At 45.9% G+C, this 21,424-nt stretch overlaps 2 protein-coding genes across 3 annotated transcripts in view; one reads left to right on the top strand and one right to left on the bottom strand.

Moving 5' to 3' along the window:
• The window catches only part of TEKTL1 (tektin like 1), a 32,381-nt gene extending 23,379 nt beyond the window's left edge, over nucleotides 1-9,002 (top strand). For both annotated transcript variants that reach the window (XM_070462790.1, XM_070462789.1), the window contains exons 2-7: nucleotides 828-932; nucleotides 6,893-7,091; nucleotides 7,260-7,426; nucleotides 7,585-7,680; nucleotides 7,769-7,882; nucleotides 8,627-9,002. In XM_070462790.1, the coding sequence (XP_070318891.1) occupies nucleotides 828-932; nucleotides 6,893-7,091; nucleotides 7,260-7,426; nucleotides 7,585-7,680; nucleotides 7,769-7,882; nucleotides 8,627-8,878 (933 nt within the window). In that variant the 3' untranslated portion in view covers nucleotides 8,879-9,002. The remainder of the gene's footprint in view (nucleotides 1-827; nucleotides 933-6,892; nucleotides 7,092-7,259; nucleotides 7,427-7,584; nucleotides 7,681-7,768; nucleotides 7,883-8,626) is intronic.
• The window catches only part of SLC1A6 (solute carrier family 1 member 6), a 161,603-nt gene that overhangs the window by 49,073 nt on the left and 91,106 nt on the right, over nucleotides 1-21,424 (bottom strand). The window lies entirely within an intron of this gene.

The raw sequence follows: 21,424 nt of genomic DNA, 5'->3' as shown, positions 1-21,424 counted from the left end.
CTGCACCTGAGAGCTAAACCCTTAGCCAGGGGGAAAGAGTGAGACCCCCTAGTCCCAGCCCTGGTAAAATCCTCCCCGTAAAGTGAAATCCTCGATGGCCATCCCCAAAGGGGACAATATTCCAGCCTCCCTGGGGAGAGATGAGACCCCCAACCCACCCACCCATAGGGTGGGTTTCCGAGTCCCAGCCCCCAAATCCAAACAATAAGCCCTCAAAAGGGCAAACCCCATCATCGCTATGATGAGACTCCTTCACTTGTAGCCTGGGAGAGAGGATAAGACCATCACCAACAAAGGGGGAGCCCCTCAGCCCCAAAGAGCAATGATAACTTGCCCCCAAGTTAAGTCATCTCCATCCCAGCTCACTGGGCTCTTATCTGTAAAAGGAAGAAGCCCCCAGCCCTGCTCTCTAGAGGGTAAGACCTCCCCCAAGTGAAAGAGTTAGTCACCCAGTCATGTCCAACTCTTTAGGACCCTGTGGACTGTAGCTCACCAGGAATAGCTGTCCATGGAATGAATTCTCCAGGCAAGAATACTGGAGTGGGTTGCCATTCCCTTCTCCAGGAGATCTTCCCTACCCAGGGATCTAACTTGGGTCTCCTGCATCATAGGTGGATTCTTTACCATCTGAACTACCAGAGAAGCCCTGATAAGAGCTCCCTAAAAGGGTAAATGCTTCTCAGAGAGTGAAATCCCCAAAGCGTGAGGGTGCCCCCAACTCCATTCCCCAAACTCAGAGTTTCTGAGGTTGGCAAACTCTGTCCTAGTCTAGAAAAAGAGCTCTCCCTGCCAGTCCTGGTGTGAGGAATTCTCTCCTTGTTTTCCAGATCTCGGACAAAGCTGACAGTATGCTTACCTGGGAAAGAGAGGAGCTAAAGAGCATGAAGAGGAAGATGGAGACAGATATGGAGAAATCAGAGGCCCTGCTCAAGGTTTGGGACACCTGGAGCCAGGTTAAGGGGATTAGAGGGGACCTTTGGCTGCCTAATGGGCAAACAGTTTTAACCTTGAGGATTGTAGCCACAGCAAATCCTTCAAGCCACACACCCATCCCACCCTGACGTGACATTCACTGTATTTCCACTTTAGGAAATGGAAAGACTGAAGCTCTGAGAGATGAAATTGGGCCTCAAAATAACAATGAACACCCCTCACCTCTGTGCCCTGGTGGCTCAGATGGTAAAGAATCCACCTGTGATGCAGGATAAACAGGTTCCATCCCTGGGTTGGGAAGATCCCCTGGAGAAGGGAATGGCAACCCACTCCAGTATTCTTGTCTGGAGAATCCCACGTACAGAGAAACCTGGTGGGCTATAGTCCATGTGGTTGCAAAGATTCAGACATGACTGAGTGACTAAGGACGCCCCTCTGTGCCAAACCCTGTCCTGTTGTTAAGTCCTTAAAACACTCCTGTGAAACAGAAACTATGATTCTCATTAGAGATGGGGAAGTCAAGGCTCAGAAAGATGTGACCTCACCCAAGGCATGGAGCTAACCAGTGTTGAGGCTGTGATTTCAGTTCAGGTGTCTTTTTTTTCCTCCAGCTTTAGAGAGATACAACTTAACTATTTTAAATTGTGTATATATTTTATTTCTTAAAAAAATGTATTTATTTTTGGCTGTGCTGGGTCTTTGTTGCTGCGCAAGTGCTTTATCAAGTTGCAGTGAGTGGGGCTACTCTCTAGTTGCAGTGCACGAGCTTCTCATTGCTGCGGCTTCTCTTGTTGCACAGCATAGGCTCTAGGTTCACAGGCTTCAGCAGTTGTGACTCAAAGGTTCAGGAGTTGCAGCACAAGGGCCCAGTTGCCCCACTTCATGTGGGATCTTCCCAGATCTGGAATGGAACCCATGTCCTCTACATTGGCAGATGGATTCTTAACCATGGACCAGCAAGCAAGTCCTGCTATATAGTACAATTATTAGTATAGTAACTTTATTAATATAATAATATTGCTACTACTAATTGGCTTCCCTGATAGTTCAGTTGGTAAAGAATATGCCTGCAATACAGGAGACCCTGGTTCAATTCCTGGGTTGGGAAGATCCTCTGGAGAAGGGAAAGGCTACCCACTCCAGTATTCTGACCTAGAGAATTCCATGGATTGTATGGGATCACAAAGAGTCAGACATGACTGAGCGACTTTCACTATTGCTACTACTGACAATTACTATATTATATATATATATACATATATATAATATCACATTTTCTTTATCCATTCATCTGTCAACAGACATTTAGATTGTTTCTATGTCTCAGATGATGAATAGTGCTAAAATGTGCATGGCAATTATTTCCCTTCAAGGTCCTGATTTCCTTTATATATGTACCCAGAAGTGTGAGAACTTCCTCATGTTTCAACTCAGGTGTCTTGAGCTCTTTACTCTGTACTATGTGCTCGTCTTTATCAGCTCAATTCAGAGATGGCCTCTCACTGTATCTTTCACTCTTGCAACAAGGATTTCTTTATGACATCACTAGTGGAGACATGAAAGTAGGTTTCAAGGAGCCTGTATGCACTTGTGACTTTTCCATTTGACAAATATTAATCCAATACCCTGGTGTCCGGGGCACTGTGTTTGGCAGTTGGGACAAGTTGTGAACAGGCCTTGCCCTCGAGGAATTCACATTAAAGGGTCATTCAAATAAGGGACCAGCCAGGGTTGGGAGAGTGGAGTTTGGGAAACGTGGGTGGAGTTAGGAGCTCGTGTGCCACTGTCCGTGGTGCTGAACCTTAATTGCACTCAACTTATTACACCTCCGATGCAACTGACACGTGCTGTGTGTACTTAGTCACTGGTCGTATCCGACTCTGTGACCCCATGGACTGTAGCCTGCCAGACTCCAATGAACATGAACTTGGGCAAACTCCGGATGGTGAGGGACAGAAGGGCCTGGTGTGCTGCAGTCTATGGGGTCGCAAAGAGTCAGACATGACTGGGGGACTGAACAACCATATTGTACCTCCAGGCTGCTGTCATATTCCTTTAAATCTGGTGATCCTGAAAAATCCTCCAAGTAAGTCTGAAACAGACAAGGGAGAAGACCCTGAAGGTGGCCCTGGTAGGGAAGGGCTTGCAAGAGAGAAAATGAAACAGGGAGGTGGGAAAAGACAGATGGAAACCCAAGAGAGTGCTGCTGTGTTGTCGCTTAGTCACTAAGTCAGGTCCGACTCTTTTTATGACAACCCCACGGACTGTAGCCCACCAGGCTCCTCTGTTCATGGGACTTCCCAGGCAAGAATACTGGAGTGGGTTGTCATTTCCTTCTCCAGGGTATCTTCCCGACCCAGGAATTGAACCACATCTCTTGCATTGCAGGTGGGCTCTTCACCACTGAGCCACCAGGGAAGCCCTTTCAACTTAAAAGCATGAACTCAAATCTCAGACTGACAGTAAGAGGGTTCCCAGAAATCTCATATGTGTCTCTGGACGACTTGCTGTCCCACTGTGCAAGTTATTTCATACCTTCTCTTCCTTCATATGTGTCCAACTCCCTGCTCTTTCTTCATTTTCAAAGAATGACCCCGAACCATGCAGGAAGCAGGCAGGGATGCAGGCAGAGGCAGCCGGGCAGGTGGCGCGGAAAGCCAGGGCTGGCGGGGTGTCAGGGGTTGTCGGGGTAGACCCCGCAGCGCGGGTGCTGCTTCCGCTGCAGACCACGGAGCTCCGGGTGTCGCGCCGGCCCAGCACTCTTTGGGGCTGGGCGGAGACCCGTGGTCCCCGGCCCAAAGGCCGGGAAGCCGACCATGCGTATTCACCCTAAACGTGCCCTTCCCGTCCACCTTGGAGGCAGAGATTGCCCGTGGGTCCCTGGCCCCAGATGCCGAACCTCACCGTGGGGCGGTTGGGAAGGAGCTCAGAGTGAGCGGCAGTGTCCTGGTGGTCTGCTGGAGAGCTGAAGATTGCCGCCTCCTTCGAATCTCCATTGTCAACTTTCTGGACCAGCTTTCTCTGGTGATGCGAACCATGCAGCGCTTTGGGCCCCTTGTTGCCCACTAAGCCAGGGCTAGGGAAAGGGGGGTTAAGGTCTGACCTGGTGGCCCTTCCTTGACAGTGCATCCTTACTAGGGCAGTGATTCCTGCATTAGTTGCCGAATTATTATGAGGACCTCATCTTTTGCCTGTACTGGCCCTTCGGTGCTCAAGGTCCACTTGCATTGTTTGGTGCTTAAATGTCTCTTAACTACTGAAAATAAAATTGATGTATGATGAGTTTATTTTCAACTATAGCACCCTCAAAATTCTTGCCTTTGTCCTTAGACTGGAGGGTTCTGTGATTCAGATAGTCAAGTAGTACAGTGTAAGTGAAGATAATCTAAGAAATGGAGGAGAATAGGTCCTGTCTCATTCAGTTATTTACTACTTTCAATATTTTGGAGCATTTTCTGAGTTTTATAGTTACATAGTAAACATGTAACAATAATATTTGATATTGTGCAAGTTTAGCATTTTTCCTGGTATTTCTCATCTAACATGAACTTTTTTCTAAAAACTCTTCAAAATCATTATTGAATGTTTAAACTATTTTCAGTCTTTGCCATATTATAGGTAATGATTCAGTGGAATGCTTGTATATAGATCTTTGCATGAATGATTAAGATTACAAGAAGTAGAATTAATTAAATATTTAAAGCTCTCAAAAAAAAAAAAAAAAAAAAGAATGACCCCAATGCATGGAAACCACTGAAGAGAATTTCTCTCATTTTTCCTCTACCAACCCTATAATTCCATCTACCTACTATACCCACCTCCTCTCCCTTCTCCTACATCATCCATATTTCTTTCTTCATCAGATCACTCTCAACAGTGAACAAATGGGGGATTATCCTTTAATGGACACAGATCTACTTAGGATGATGAAAAGATGGACAGTGGTGGCAGTTACACATTGCAAATATACTTACTGCCACTGAACTGTACACTTAAAATGGCTTAAGTGGCTAATTTTCATCTGTTTTTTGTTGTTTTCATTCAGTTGATAAGTCATGCCTCTTTGAGGCCCCATGAACTGTAGCACATCAGGCTCCTCTGTCCTCTACTGTCTCCCAGAAATTGCTCAAATTCATGTCCATTGAGTCAGTGATGCCATACAACCATCTCATCCTCTGCCGCCCCCTTCTCCTGTCTTCAAGTTTTCCCACCATCAGGGTCTTTTCTAATGAGTTGCCCTTTGCACCAGGTGGCCAAAGTATTGGAGCTTCGGCTTCAGCATCAGTCCTTCCAATGAATATTCAGGGTTGATTTCTTTTAGGATTGACTGGTTTGACTGCCTTGCAGTCCAAGGGACTCTCAAGAGTCCTCTCCAGCACCACAATTTGAAAGCATCAATTCTTTGGCATTCAGCCTTCTCTAAGGTCCAACTCTCACATCCGTACATGACTACTGGAAAAACTATAGCTTTGACTATACGGACTTTTATCAGCAAAGGGACGTCTCTGCTTTTTAATATGCTGTCTATATTTGTCACAGAAAATATGTACTTCCATGGTAGTCCATTGGTTAAGACTATGCTTCTAGTGCAAGGGGCATGGGTTTGATCCCTGGTCAGGGAACTAGATCCAGCATGCTTCCACTAACACCCAGCACAGCCAAATTAATCTTTTGATCCCACCCTTCCAGATAAGCCCCATTTCTCTGATTCACTCACTAGCCAATCTTATCTGCACACTTTTGGTCAGAAACTGGGTCATTTTCCCCCATGGCATCCCTGCAACCTAGCACAATGCCTAGAATACAGTAAGGGCTTAATGAACATTTAAATTTAATGAATGAAAGACTTTATATCCATTTTTTTACCCAAATGGATGAATCCCAAAGAAATAACATTCAGCAAAAGAAGTTGGACATAAAAAGCACACACTGTGTGATTCTGTTTATATGACATTTCAAATTTCAAAAGCTTGTTCTTAAAGAATCAAGTAGTTAATTTTTTGAAGCTTTGTGTGCAATATAATCTCTGTCACAATTCTAGATGGTCCTCAAATCACGGTTTAAGGTTCAACTTAATGGTGCAAAGTGATACACATTCAGTAGAAACTATAATTCTAATCTTGAATTTTTATCTTTTCCTGAGCTAGCAATATGCAGTACATACTCTCACCTGAGCTGGGCAGCAGCAGTGAGTCACAGTTCCCAGTCAGCCACTGGGTAAATAACTGATGCCCTTCTAGCTATTCTGTGCCCAGACAACCATTCTGTTTTTCACTTTCAGTACAGTATTTGATAAATTACAAGTACTATTAAACACTTTATTAGGAAATAAGCCTTGTGTTAGATGATCTTGTCCAAATATAGACTAATGTAAGTGTTCTGAGCACATTTAAGGTAAGTTAGGCTAAGCTATGATATCCAATAAGATTAAGTGTATTAAATGCATTTCAACATAATATTTTCAACTTACAATGTGTTTACTGGGATGTAACCCTATTGTAACTTGAGGAAGATCATACTTAATTTGGCCAGTGGAGTAGATAAATAGCCAGAAACAATACGTACATGAATGAGCATGGCCATGTTCCAATACAGTTTTATTTAAAAAAAAAAAAAAAAGATGGGGACTTCCCTGGTGGTCCAGTGGTTAAGCAGGGGATGCTGGTTCGATCCCTGGCTGGGGAACTTTTGTTTGTTGTTGTCCAGTCATCAAGTCGTGTTCAACTCTTGCTTCGACTCCACGGACTAAACCCACCAGGCTCCTCTGTCCATGGATTTTCCAGGCAAGAGTGGGTTGTCATTTCCTTCTCCAGGGGATCTTTCCAACCCAGGGATCAAACAAGCATCTCCTGCATTGGCAAGTGGATTATCTTCCACTGAGTCACCTGGGAAGCCCCACTTTCAGTCACTTCTCCCAGCTTACAATTAACCTTCTCTGCCTCTCCTTCCTCGCTCCCAGACCCTGGCCTCCTGTCGTGACGCTCTGGTCTTCTGCTGTAAGGAGAGGCTCCAAGCTGTGGAGCTAATGAACCAGCCACTGGACAAAGTTCTGGAGCAGGCGGGCCGCCACTCTTGGGTGAACATCTCCCGAGTCCCCACTCCGCACACTCAGGGCCTGAAAACGCCGCCTCCAGACCCTGTGGGCACCTACACGCCAGGTAAAACCGCGCAGATATGAGTCCAGCAGAGTGGGCGCCCGTGGTGCCCAACTGCTCCCCCACTTCACGGCCAGAGGAGCCTGGCGGGCTACACTCCACGGGGTCGCAAACAGTCAGACACGACTGAGCGCCTAACACACGCATACACCCCCCTCCCCACGCCTGCAGAGTGCGCCGCGGCGCTGCACGAAGCCAAGCGACTGTTAACGGAGTCCAGGGACACTTTGCTAGATATGGCAAAGAACGAGGAGGACATCCGAGAGCAACAGCAGCAGATAAGCGACCGCGTGTGCGCCTCGCTAGCGCAGAAAATGCGCGAAACCTTGGAGCTGAAGGTGCGCCCCGCTGCCGCCGCTCCTAGTTGGCGGCTGGAGTCTAGAATGCTATAGTATGGAGGAGGGAGATGGGGGTTGGGTGGGGGGCGGCGGAGGGACGTAGGCGGAGAGGGGACGGGAAGCCGGTGTGATTCCGCGCTGTGCTCCCACCCACCCAGGATAGACTGAACATGACCTTAGGACTCATGAGGGGAACGATCCACCGGTGCACGAAATTCAACCAGGAGATGTACATCACCCGCGGCCTCATCAAGGTAGATCTGGGGGAAAGGGTCTGCGGGGATGCGGCCATGGGCGTCCAGGAGGTAAAACCTCACGGCTCTGCACACCGCACTCTGCCAGGGTCCTCTGTCCAAAAATCACCTGGAGACTCGAGAGAAACTGGACAGACCTCTGGTTCGCACGTATCAGAGACATGTGGGCACCCAACTTCCGGAGGCCACACGCCTCGCCCAGGTAAGCCCCTCTCAGTCCCTCCCGCCAGGCCCTGCCCTGGTAAGACTCCTTTCTCAAGCACGCAGCGCAAGTGAGACCTCTGACCCAGGTCTGTGAGTCCTTCGGCTCCCCCCGCCCCCAGCAGGATGCCTTCAGTATCCACATGTGCAGCGTGCTCAGAAGAGTCCAACTCTTTGCTACCCCATGGGTGCAGCCCACCAGGCTCCTCTGTCCATGGGATTTTCCAGACAAGAATACTGGAGTGGATTGCCATTTCCTCCTCCAGGGGATCTTCCCAACCCAGGGATGGAACCTGGATCTCCTGCATCTCTTGCATCGGCAGGCGGATTCTTTACCACTGAGCCACCTGGGAAGCTCAGTACTCACACCCATCTCAAATAAGTTCCCCCAATCTCTGCCCTACTTCTGTCCAAGGTCTGCCCGTCCCCTCACCTTCATGAGCATCCGCTTCTTCATACACGCCCTGTCACAGGTTCTTTTCCAAGTACATTCTGGCCCAGGCGTGTAACCCCCAGCCCCATTCTAGGCTCTTCCCTCCTGGGTGTGCTCCTACCCAGGCGAGGTCCTTCCACACGCACACCTGACTCAGATGTGCGCCCCCCCCCCCCCCCCCAGCCTGAGGCCCGTCCCCTCGTCAGCTGTCGTCCTGGTACATGCATACCTGGCCCAGGTGTGCCCGCCCATCCTAGATGGCGCCACGCTCTGGCTCGCCTGTCTCCCAACACCGCCCCTCCTCGTGCCCAGGGCACTGACAAGCTGCAGCGCCACATCTCGCACGTTGAAAAGAACCTGGATGAGCTGCTCGCCATGCGCAAGAACCTCACCTGGAGCTTCAACTGCAAGAAGATCGGGCACGACGTGGACTACAGCGTGGTGCGCCTGCGCCTCCGCCAGCGGCACCCGCAGGTGTGCTTCGAGCAAGCGCAGCGCCTGGTTAATGACTGGGACCCACGCACGCCGCCGCGCAAGCAGTCCAGCCCCGCTGCCGCCAAGTGACCCGCGCACCCCTGCCCCAGCAGCCCACAGCCCAGTGCCCCTCCCTCTCTCCTGACCCCCTTCGCCCTCAGAGCGCCCTCTAGCAGAATTATAATTCAAAACGAGAATGCATAATTACCACTTATTAGGCGCGTGGTGGTGGTCGTGAAGTCGCTAAGTCGAGTCCGACTCTCGCGACCCCATGGACTGTAGCCAGCCAGGTTCCTCTGTCCACGGGATCTCCCAGGCAAGAGTACTGGAGTGGGTTGGGGGGTCTTCCCGGCCCAGGGATGGAACATGGGTCTCCTGCTTTGCACACAGAGTCTTTACCATCTGAGCCAGCTGATCACTTATCCTACAACACGTTATAGGCTATGCATCCTGGAAGTTGTTAATGATAGGATGGATTTGGCCACTGTATTTTGGGGGTTCAAATCCCGGTTCCCCAATTCCAGATTATGTGGCCTTAGTCAAGTCACTACTTGTCTCTGGCCTCCGTGTCTCCAGCCTGTAGATTGTAGCATTAACTTCGGAGGCTTGTTGTAAGGGGGTAGGAGAATGGTGACTGTATATAAAACATCCTTAACTGCAGATGAATTACTGTTTTACACTTGAGGAAAGTGAAGCACAATGCAGCTAAGCAGATGTCAGAGGTCACACAGCTAGTCATTAGAAGAACTGGAATTTTAATACCTGACTCTACAGCTTGCTCTCTAAGCAGAACTGGGATTCTGCCTTTATTGACAACACACACACACAGGGATATAACTTCCTCCCCTGGAGCTCTCTCTAGTGGAGGCTGTTTATTTTCCTAGTCCCCAAGCAACTCCATAAAGTGAAAGTCACTCAGTCGTGTCCAGCTCTTTGTGACCCCATGGACTATACAGTCCATGCAATACTCCAGGCCAGAATACTAGAGTGGGCAGCCATTCCCTTCTCCAGGGGATCTTCCCAACCCAGGGATTGAACCCAGGTCCCTCTCATTGCAGGCGGATTCTTTACCATCTGAGCCACAAGGGAAGCCCATAAGGAGGTGTAGTTGAGCCCTCCCTGCTTCCCATTGCCCTTATCTCCACTTACCAGGGCTGGGGGGGGGGGGGGGGGTATTGCTTCTTCAAATTTCACAGCCTCCTTCATTCACTTATTAAGCCCTTATAAAGCCAGGTTCTAGACTTGTGTACACAGTAGGGGAAGGAGAGGGTGGGATGAACTGAGAGAGTAGCATTGAAATATACACACTAACATGTGCAAAACAGATAGCTAGTGGGAAGCTGCTGTGTAACAAAGTGAGCCCAGTGTTCTGTGACAACCTAGAGATGTGGGATGGGGGCGTGGGTGGAAAGGATGCTTGAGAGGGAAGGGGGATATATTGTATACTGACAGCTGATTCACGTTATTGTACAGCAGAAAATGACAACATTGCGAAGCAGTTATCCTCCAATTAAAAATAAATTTTAAAAAAAGAATATGGGGGGTGGGGGAGGGGGTTGGGAAGTGTCAGGTTCTGAGCCAGGCACTGAGAGTGCAGCAGTGAGCCAGGCTTACATGGTCTCTGCTCTCAGGGAACTTGCAAGTTGATGGAGTGCAGCCTATATCATCCTTTTATTATTATTATTATTATTATTAATTTATTTTTTACTGAAGGATAATTGCTTTACAGAGTTTTGCTGTGTTCCATCGAACCTCAGCATGAATCAGCCATAGGTATACTGCAGTTTTAGTGTGGCCTCCTACAGGAAGCCCACCTGACTGCACCCATGCATTCAGGCATAGCTCAGTTTCTCTTCTGTGTTCTTTTGGACACCCTCCCATCACAGAACTACTCACACTAAGCTGTGATAATCATCTGCTCTCATAGGAAGATTTCAGGGTGTGGTCGACACAGAATAAGGGGTGTTCATTCAAGCCACAAATACTGCCCAAGCAACTGCTTCATGCCAGAGACTGTACAGCAAGGACCGAAACACACATGATCCCTCTCGTGAAACCGACGTGCACAGGCTAAGAATGACCATCACAAATACAATCTTTTTGGCATAGCCCCTTGGACACACCTGAGCCCAGCCAGCATTTTACAGAGAAGGAAATGAAGTTCAGGAAGGTGAAATTATTTGCCCAAGGTCATAGAGCCAGAAAAGGACAAAGCGGGATTTAAACCTGGATCTGAGTCCATGCTGTTTCTCTCTTGCTCCAGGCTACAGACATCCATAGGCTCACCCTAACAACCAAGCAGAGGTGGAGCGAATTATGCTCACTTGACAGGAAAATATGCAAGAAAAAAGTGGGGAGTTGGGTGCTCAGCTGAGGAGTAGGGGCAGCGGGTTCAAACCGGCAGCAACTACTCAGGAGGCCTTGGGCATCACAGTCAGCTCCCTTATCTCAAGAGGGACTTGACAGACAGGGGCTTCCTGGGGTTCCCTGGGGCTCCAGTTTCCCCAGGATTGTTCCTCAGGCATTCCCTCCATATACCCATTCAGATGCCGACTGGAAACAGCACACATGATTTGAAGGAATTTTAACAAAGAAATGACAGTTGATCTCCATTATTCAAAACTTCTGTATTTGTGAATTAACCCAACTCACTAAAATTTACTCTTAACCCCCAGTATACTGTGGTGCTTTCTGGGTTCTTTGCAGGCATGTGAAGAGCAGGAAAAAAAAAAAAATTGTGTCTGGACCACACATTCCCAGAAGGTCCAACAAGACAACACTCTGCCTTTCTGGTTTAGGTCTCATCCTTAAACAAGCATCCCTTCTAATCTAATCTGTGGCACAATTGTGTGTGTGTGCATGTGTGCGTGTGCGCTTTTTGTTGCCAGTTTCACTGTTTCAAATTGCCCCTGTCATGCCAAAATGCTGCATGGTGATCCTAAGTGCAAGAAACAGCACATGCCTTACAGAGGAAATGCATGTGTTACACAAGCTCCCTTAAGGCATAAGTTATGGTGCTGTTGGCCTTGAGTTCAATATTAATAACTCACATTAATGTATAATATATCTTTATTGAACAATATATAATGAAGTATTGTTGTTTAGTCGCTAAGTCCTGTTTGACTCTCTTGCGACCGCACGGACTGTAGCCCACCAGGCTCTTCCATCCATGGGATTTCCCAGGCAAGGATACTGGAGTGAGTTGCTATTTCCTTCTCCAGGGGATCTTTCCGACCTAGGGATGAAACCCGCGTCTTTTGCATTGGCAGGTGGATTCTTTACCACAAAGCCTGGGAAGCCCTTCACCATGCAGATCATGGGGGAATAAATGTCTCTATCTCCTCTCCTTCCCTAATGGTCAAAGTCAAAGAGAAAGGGAGTCCATTGACACACTCCCCTCAGTCTCCTGGGGCATAGAGCCATCACCACTCTTCTGACTTCTGAGCCTCTCAGGGGTTCTTCCTGAGCCTGGGGACTGTCCCCTTTGTCTGCATCTTTGTCCATCTATCTTCTCCCAGACACATCACATGGGGATGTAAATATTCCCCTTGCATACGACGCCTTATCCTCTGGGTTGCAACCTGCGACCCTCATCCTAACCAACACAGTCCCAGTTTGTCACCTCAACTCACCCAATGTTCCCTGAAAGCATTTTTTGCACAATTCTCTAGGTTGCCTTAGAGCTCCTATTTCAGCTGGTGCTCCTAAAGTCAAGTTCTAGGCACCCAGGAAGCCTCTCAATGATACTACAAGTAAGTGTCATCAACCTGTGTTAGAGATGAAGAAATAGAGCAATAGTGACTCAATGGTAAAAGAACCCACCTGCCAATGTAGGAGACACAGGAGATGCAGGTTCAATCCCTGGGTTGGGAAGATCCCCTGGAGGAGGAAATAGCAATACGCTCCAGTACTCTTGCCTGGAAAATACCCTGGACAGAGGAGCCTGGTGGGCTACAGTCCATGGGGTCACAAAAGAGTTGGACATGACTTAGTGACTGAGCATGCACAGAAAGACTTAAAATCCCACCCAACAAGTGAGGGACTAAGTCTGGACTTTTAAATGTGTGGGGATGTCCCCACAAGGAGATTCAACACTGCCTCCCAAGAACTGTCCAGGTGTCATTTGCATGAGAATACCTACAGTGCCTGCCAAAGATGCAGATTCCTGGGCCGCACTCCAGACCTAGAGAATCTGGATCCCAGGAGGTGAGGCCTAGGAATTTGCGTTTCTAGTAAGTCTGATGCACACCAGTGTTTGAAATGCATTCCGTCCATGCTGCCAACTTCCCAGGGCCAGCTTCTGCACTGGCCACAGCAGACACTAAAGGAGGGACCCACAAAAATGTTTTTTCATTTATTCTAAAGGCAGAAGGAACATAGAAATACACAAAAATAAATAAATAATAAACACTGATGGTTCAGTGGTAAAGAACCTGCCTGCCAATGCAGGAAACATGGGTTCAATCCCAGGGTAGGGAAAATGCCCTGGAGAGGGAAACACCAACCACTGCAGTATTCATGCCTGGAGAATCCCCATGGACAGAGGGGCTTGACGGGCTACCGTCCCTGAGGTCGCAAAGAGTCAGACATAACTGAGCAGGAATGCACGCTGACAGCAGCAAGGAGTCCACACACTCCAACATTTTAAATTTTTTAAAAAAACATTTCCTCTGGAGCCCCAGGCTCTGTACACATTGTAATGAACAGTCTTACCAAATGTTTTATCACAGTGGCACATGAACGGCTAGCTTTCCAGTGTACGAACATGCACCCTTGTCACGTACTGCTAAGCCAGGTTTTCTCAATCATGGTACTACTGACATTCGGGGCTGAATACCACTTTGTATTGGGGTGTGTCCTGTATATTGGAATATTTAGCAGCATCCTTGGCCCCCTGAATGCCAGTAACATCTCCCTCCAGCTGAAGACAGTCTAAAACATTCAAAGGCTTTGTCAAATGTCCCAAGTGGAGGGGCACATTTGTAGAATTGCCACTGGTTAAGAATCACTATACCAAGCCAGGGCTTCCCAGGTGGCTCAGTGGTAAAGAATCCACATGCCAATGCGGGAGACACAGGTTCGATCCCTGACTCGGGAAGATCCTCTGGAGGAGGAAATGGCAACCCATTCCAGGATTCTTGCCAAGATAATCCCATGTACAGAGGAGCCTAGTGGGCTACAGTCCATGGGGTCCCAAGAGTCAGATATGACTAACTGAACAAGCATGCATGCACACTTGCCAAGGCAGTATCATAAATTTGGGGTTCTCTTGAGGAAATACTTTTCTCCCGGTACCAAATTCTGTATTAGTTAGACTATAGGTTTAAAAAAAAAAAAAGAAGAAGAAGAAAAACACAGATTGCTTGACTAACAGGGAAGGCTTTTGGCAAAGTGACCCATTCTTGAGGCTACAAAAGGGAAAACAGTTCAGCTCAGATGGGCTTCCTTACTGTCCTCTGGACACTGAGACCTCTTCTCTGACTTTCCAATCACACATGACTATTCACGCATGATTACTTGGCATCACAAATATTAGACAGTGACCAAATTTGTATCACAGTTACTTGGTGGTAAATTCAATTTTATTAAAACATTTTATTAACAATTTTATTAAAACATTTATTTGCTTGTTTAGTATTTGACAGATTTAATTCAATTTTGCTTATATTGATTTTTAATGAGATTCTTCCCCTTTGAAAGTTCCCATTCATAGGATCCTAGTATGTTCTCATTAAATAAAACAAAAGTCAGAGACATCACTTTGCCAACAAAGGTCCATATAGTCAAAATATGATTTTTCCAGTAGTCATGGAAGGATATGAGAGTTGGACCATAAAGAAGGCTGAGCACCAAAGAACTGATGGTTTTTGAATGGTGGTGTTGAAGAAGACTCTTGAGAGCCCCTTGGACTGCAAGAAGATCTTACCAGTTAATCCTAAAGGAAATCAATCCTGAATATTCATCAGAAGGACTGGTACTGAAGTTGAAGCTCCAATACTGTGGCCACCTGATGCGAAGAGCCAACTCACTGGAAAAGACTCTGGTTCTGGGAAAGATTGAGGGCAGGAGAAAAAGTGGGCAGCAGAGGATGAGATGGTTGAATCACATCACCAATTCAATGGACATGAGTTTGAGCAAACTCCAGAAGATAGTGAAGACAGGGAAGCCTGGCGTGCTGCAGTCCATGGGGTCGCAAAGAGTTGGATATGACTTAGCAACTGAACAACAGCAACTAACATGTTCTCACTGTATAATTCAGGAACAGTATTAGTGACAGGAAAAATGACTAGAAAGCTATAAAGTGATGCTTCAATTCCTTCTTGCAGCTAAAAAAGGCTTACTTACCACAAAGTAAAATAAATATGTTATATACTAAAAATAAATAAAAACACAGAGACCCAGAATAACAGTGTGTGCATGCTCAGTCCTGTCTGACTCTTTGCAACCCCATGCACTGTAGCCTGCCAGGCTTCTCTGTCCGTGGGTTTCCCGAACAAGAATACTGGAGTGGGTTGCCACTTCTTTCTCCAGGGGATCTTCCTCACCCAGGAATTGAACACACATCTCTTGCATTTCAGACAAATTCTTTACCACTGTACCACCAGGGAAGCCCCAGAATTATTTTTATCTGCACTTACTTGGTCAAAACATACATTATAAATATTTAAAATTTTGGTAAGTAAATACGAAACACAAGAAGTTTTTATCTAACATATTGATTTTTTTGTACACTTTTATTATAGTTGATTTACAATGTTGTGTTAGTTTCAGTTATACAGCAAAGTGACTGGGTAATACACATACATATATCCACTCTTTTTCAGAGCTTCCCTGGTGGTTCAGTGGTAAAGAATCCACCTGCCAATGCAGGAGACACCAGGTCCATCCCTGGGTTGGAAAGATACCCTGGAGAAGGAAATGGCAACCCACTTCAGTATTCTTACCTGGGAAATCCCATGGGCAGAGAAGCCTGGCTAACTAGAGTACATGGGTCGTCCGACGTGTACTTAGCGACTGAACAACAACAGAATATTGAGTGGAGTTCCCAATGATCTTCTATTTCTCAAGCCCGTTGCAATAGTCAAACATTTTCTAAATTATATACTTTTAAAAACATTATTTCTTTCAGTTCCCACCTTGTGTTAAGAGAAGTCCAGAGCCCCTTTTGTCTCTCCTCCAGGGACATAGCCGTGCACCACTAAGCCACTATCTGTTCCCATCTCCCCCAGTTCATCGCTTGAGTCACCTGCTGACTCAACCCTTACATGTTTCTGCAAACCATTACATTCCTATCTGGTGAGAGCTACCATGATGGCTTCCAAGTGGCTCAGTGGTAAAGAACCTGCCTGCCAATTCAGGAGACGCAGGTTTGATCCCTCGGTCAAGAAGATCCCCTGGAGGAGGACATGGCAACCCATTCCAGTGTTCTTGCCTGGGAAAGCCCATGGACAGAGGAGCCTAGTGGGCTACAGTATATGGGGTCGCAAAGAGTAGGACACGACTGAGCATGCAAGCATGTACCTTGAGGCGTACTGATCCCCATGTTCTGGGGTTAGCTCTGATTGTCAGAGTAGCCTGGGAAGGGCAGACCTGTCTTGCTCTGGGAAACTCCTGCCTAATTTTCCAGCTTTATCCCTCATCCTTTTATGCTTCAGGAAGTAATGAAGAACATGAATATTGGAGTCTGAAATTAGTTCAAACTCTGGTGCTGCCAAGCACTCATTGAGAAACCTTGACCAACTTATCTAATCTCTCTGTACCTCAGCTTCCCCAAAATATAAAATGGCCATAATCAGATGGTAACTAGACTTACTGTAGTGATCATTTTGCAATGGATATAAATGTTGAACCGTTATGTTGTACACCTGAAACTAATATATGTATGACAACTATATTTCCATTTTTAAAATGTTCTTAATAACAGTTTTTACCTCGCAAGGCTATGAGAATTAAATGGGATAATCCACTTAAAATGTTTAATGTTTAAGAGGGAGGTTCACGAGGGAAGGGACATTCATTGCTTTGTCCACCTGATGTGAAGAGCTGACTCATTGGAAAAGATCCTGATACTGGGAAAGAATGAAGGCAAGAGGAGAAGGGCAGGCAGAGGATGAGATGGTTGGATAGCATCACCAACTCGACGGACATCAGTTTGAGCAAACTCGGAGATAATGAAGGACAGAGAAGTCAGGCATTTGTGGGGTCACACAGAGTTGGACACAACTGAGCAACTAAACAACAAAAGTGACCAGTTAATATTAATATATGGCAGACACCAACACAATGTAAATGTGAAGTAGTTGTCCTCCAGTTAAAAGTAAATAAACCAAAATAAAATAAAGTGCTTAAGGGAGTGAGACGAGGTTCAAGACAGAGGGGATATATATATATAAATATATATATTTAGCTGATTCACTTTATTACGCAGTAGAAATTAACACATCATGAAACAATTATGCTCCAATAAAAAGTTAAGACATAATACCAACCAAAAAAATTTTTTTTATTTTAAAATTAAGTGCTTAAGAGAGTATCTGGCACACAGTGAGCACTCCATAGACAAGACAGATTTTGACCTGTGTAATTAGAAGTTTTATAAAGAATGAGAGCAAGGTGTAAATGGATAGATGGAAAAATCTTACTCGGTGGAGACAAAGCAGGTCATCAAAGGTTGTCTTAAAGAAGCTGACTACTTCTTTATCATCTGAGCCACCAGGAAAGCTCTGTCACCTGACATATGAACATAAATCAGCTAGGAAAGAACCTACTGTATAGCACAGGGGAGTATACTCAATATTTTGTAGTAACCTAGGTAAGAGAAAGGAGAGTGGGGACAAATGTTTCAGGAAATGGGAACAGCCTGGGGAAAGGTTCTGAGGCAAGAGAGAGTGCATATGGTACACTTGGAAAGCTGAAAAATCAGTTTTAGAATGGTGGCAGATGAGACTGAGTAGGCAGCCAGGGACCCACTGTTGCCAATCAGATTCCTGTAGTGATGTGGTCCAGATACTTCCTCTCTTATAATTCATTTGAGAGCCCCCTTCCTTTCTTCCGCACATTCTTCATCATCTCCTCAGACTGATCTCTGTTTTAAAGTTAATTTCTTACTTCAAGAATCTCATTAGCATTGATAAAAACTTTTGCAAACCACCAGTACACGTGAGGGTTCAACTATTGTCAACCAGTGCCTTGAATTCCTCCAGAACACTACAGAGTGCCTGGCCTACAAAAGACACACGAAAGGATGCTCAAAATCTCTAATTATTAGCAATTAGATCAAAACTATAATGGGGTGTCACTTCACACCACTCAGAAAGGCCATGATCAAAAAGTCTACAAATAATAAATGTTGGAGAAGATGTGGAGAAAAAGAAACCCTCCTACAGTATTGGTGGGAATGTAAACTGGTACAGACACTATGGAGAACAGTATGGAGATTCCTTTAAAAACTAGGAATAAACCTACCATATGACCCAGCTATACCACTACAGGGCATATATCCAGAGGAAACCATAATTCAGAAAGATACATGCACCCCAATGTTCATCACAGCATTATTTATAATAGCCAAGACATGGATGCAATCTAAATGTCCATCAATAGATGAATGGATAAAGATGTGGCCTTTTTTATACAATGGAATATTACTCTGTCATAAAAACAGACTTAAATAATGTCATTTGCAGCAACATGGATGGAACTAGAGATTATCACACTAAGTGAAGTGAGCCAGACAGAATAAGACAAATATCATATGATGTTGCTTATGTGTGGATTCTTAAAAAAGGGTGCAAATGAGCTTATTTATAAAACAGAAGTAGGGTTACACATGTAGAAGATAAACTTAAGGTTACCAGTGGATATGGGGGAGTATAAATTGGGAAATTGGGCTTGACATACACACACTACTCTATGTATTTAAAACAGATAACCAACAAGGACCTGTGTAGCACAGGGAAGTATACTCAATACTTTGTCATAACCTACAAGGGAATAGTGGAGGAGGAAATGGAAACCCACTCCAGTACTCTTGCCTGGAGAATTCCATGGACAGAGGAGCCTGATGGGCTACAGGCCATGGGGTCTCAGAGTCTGACACGCCTGAAGTGACTTTGCACACACATAAGGGAACAGAATCTGAAAAGGAATATATACTGCAAAGCTGAATTACTTTGCTGCACACTTGAAACTAACACAGCATTGTCAATTGAGGAAAGTCTTCCCTGGGTTTGACTTGGGTGGTCTTGGACATGCTGACCTTTCTGAGTTCTGGCACTATGACCTGCAGCCGCTGTAGGCTGAGATGGGCAGATCCTATCCCATTCCACTTGGAGGAAAGAGTCACTTTGGGACAGAAATCGGCAGGACTGACTTTTGCCTCTCTTCATTCACATCTTGGACTACTCTCCCATCACCCTTCCAGCCCCAGGGCCTCTTGTCTCCATTGATTCTGTGCCTAAGCCACCCTTTCTCATGATCACCCCCATCCCACACCTCTGCCTGGACGATCCCCACTTAAGCATGTCTCTTCCTCAGGGAAATCTTCCTAGTTATCAGTTGTTCTCAGGTGCCCATGCTTCTCTCCTCCAGCATACTTATTTCAGTTTCTGATTATGTATTCATTAGTGTGATTGTTTTGCTAACAACTGTCTCCACCCAATAAATGTAAGGTCCATGACAGCATGGATTAGATCTAATTTTTCTCCATTATATTTACTATGCCTGGAATATAGTTGGCAGTTAATAAATGTAGTGGAAAGAGAAAAGAAAGGAAGATAGAGGGAGGGAAGGAGGCAAGGAGAAAAGTAGAGAAGGGAAAAGAAAGGAAGGAATGGAAGGAGGCAGAGAGAAAGGAAGTCCTACCTAAAAATGGTCCTCCTAGTATGGAAAAAAACATTCTTTGTGTAACTCCATTAAACATCCTATTTAAAACAACCTCACAGTTTCATTATAATCCCTTTTCCAGCAGCAATTTTCCACCCAGGCGCCCTTTCACATACCTGCTGGAATTCTCTCTCACTCATTAGTTCCTGTCTCTTTCTTCACCCATTTCTGAACACAAAAACCTGTTTATGACTCTTCATTGCAAGAGTAACCACAATTGCTATTTCTGCTTGTTCATGGCACCAACACATGATAATTATTCTTTTTATCTTCATCTCATGCCTCATTAATAGCACAATAGCCATCATTTATTGCTGTTAAGTCATTGCTTCTCTCAGTGGTATGAACCTGGCCCCTTCCCAGAAGAGTCAGCTGAGGTCATTGATAGTATCGGTTTATGGCCACCTCTTTCCCTTCTTTTCTCCTCCACCCTTATCATGAAAAAGACATAGAGTACACGCACCACTTGGCTTCCAAGGCAAACCAACTGACCAGAGCCAATATCCCCATGCAGAATGAAGAGGCAGGCATACTGGGGTGTGGCGGGGACTTCCCCACAACTAGCTAGTGGAGATCAGTAAGTCTTTAGCTGCCATCCAGGTCATGGACGTTGGTCAGCTCAACTAGGAAGTAATGTTGGAGAGAAACAGATGAATTCGAGAAGTACTGATGAAGTAAAATAGAATGCTTTCTGAATAATGGACCAAGGGATCGAACACAGGTCTAATGCATTGGCAGACGGATTCTTTACCATCTGAGGAAACAGGGAAGACCAAATAATGGACACCGTGTCATATACTAACACATATATAAGGAATCTAGAAAAATGGTACTGATGAACCTATTTGCAGGGCAGGAATCGAGATGGAGATGTAGAGAATGGACGTGTAGACAGTGAGGGGAGGGGAAAGGGGGACAAACTGTGGGAGAAGCACCGACCCACATACACTACTGCTGTAAAACACCAGTCGGAAGGGGTGGGATGGAGGTGCGAGAGAGACCTAAGAAAGACGGGATGTACATATACACACAGCTGAGTCACTTCATCATACAGCAGAAACTAACAACACTGTAAAGCAATTATACTCCAATAAAAAATAAATTAAAACCTTAAGTAAATAGTGGTCACTGTTCTAAGTGTCTTGAATATATTAATTCCTCACAACACTCAAGAAAGGTGGGCATTTTCATCTCTTATTCACAGGCAAGGGCACAGAACCACCAAGAGGTTACATAATTCAGGTCATTGGGGTCAAGTATCTAACCCAGGCAGTTTGATTCCAAAGCCTACATCTTTCACCATTACGCTACTTCTCTTTCTGCTAACTTATCTGCTTGCTAGAGTTTGCTTGGAGAAGGCAACGGCACCCCACTCTTGCCTGGAAAATCCCATGGACGGAGGAGCCTGGTGGGCTGCAGTCCATGGGGTCGCTAAGAATCGGACACGGCTGAGCGACTTCACTTTCACTTTTCACTTTCATGCATTGGAGAAGAAAATGGCAACCCACTCAGTGTTCTTGCCTGGAGAATCCCAGGGACGGCGGAGCCTGGTGGGCTGCCATCTATGGGGTTGCGCAGAGTTGGACACGACTGAAGCGACGCAGCAGCAGCAGTAGCAGCAGCAAGAGTTTGCTAACAATTTCTGCTTGCTAGAAGATTTCCTACATATATGTATCTCTTCCACCCACATCCCTTTACACACATGCACACACTCACATACACATCCACCCACATCTACAGCAGACTGGTAGG

This window comes from Odocoileus virginianus, chromosome 3, assembly GCF_023699985.2.
Source record: "Odocoileus virginianus isolate 20LAN1187 ecotype Illinois chromosome 3, Ovbor_1.2, whole genome shotgun sequence".
Lineage (NCBI taxonomy): Eukaryota > Metazoa > Chordata > Mammalia > Artiodactyla > Cervidae > Odocoileus > Odocoileus virginianus.
Note: the sequence above shows the minus strand (reverse complement) of the source record. Positions and strands in the feature narration are given on the sequence as shown.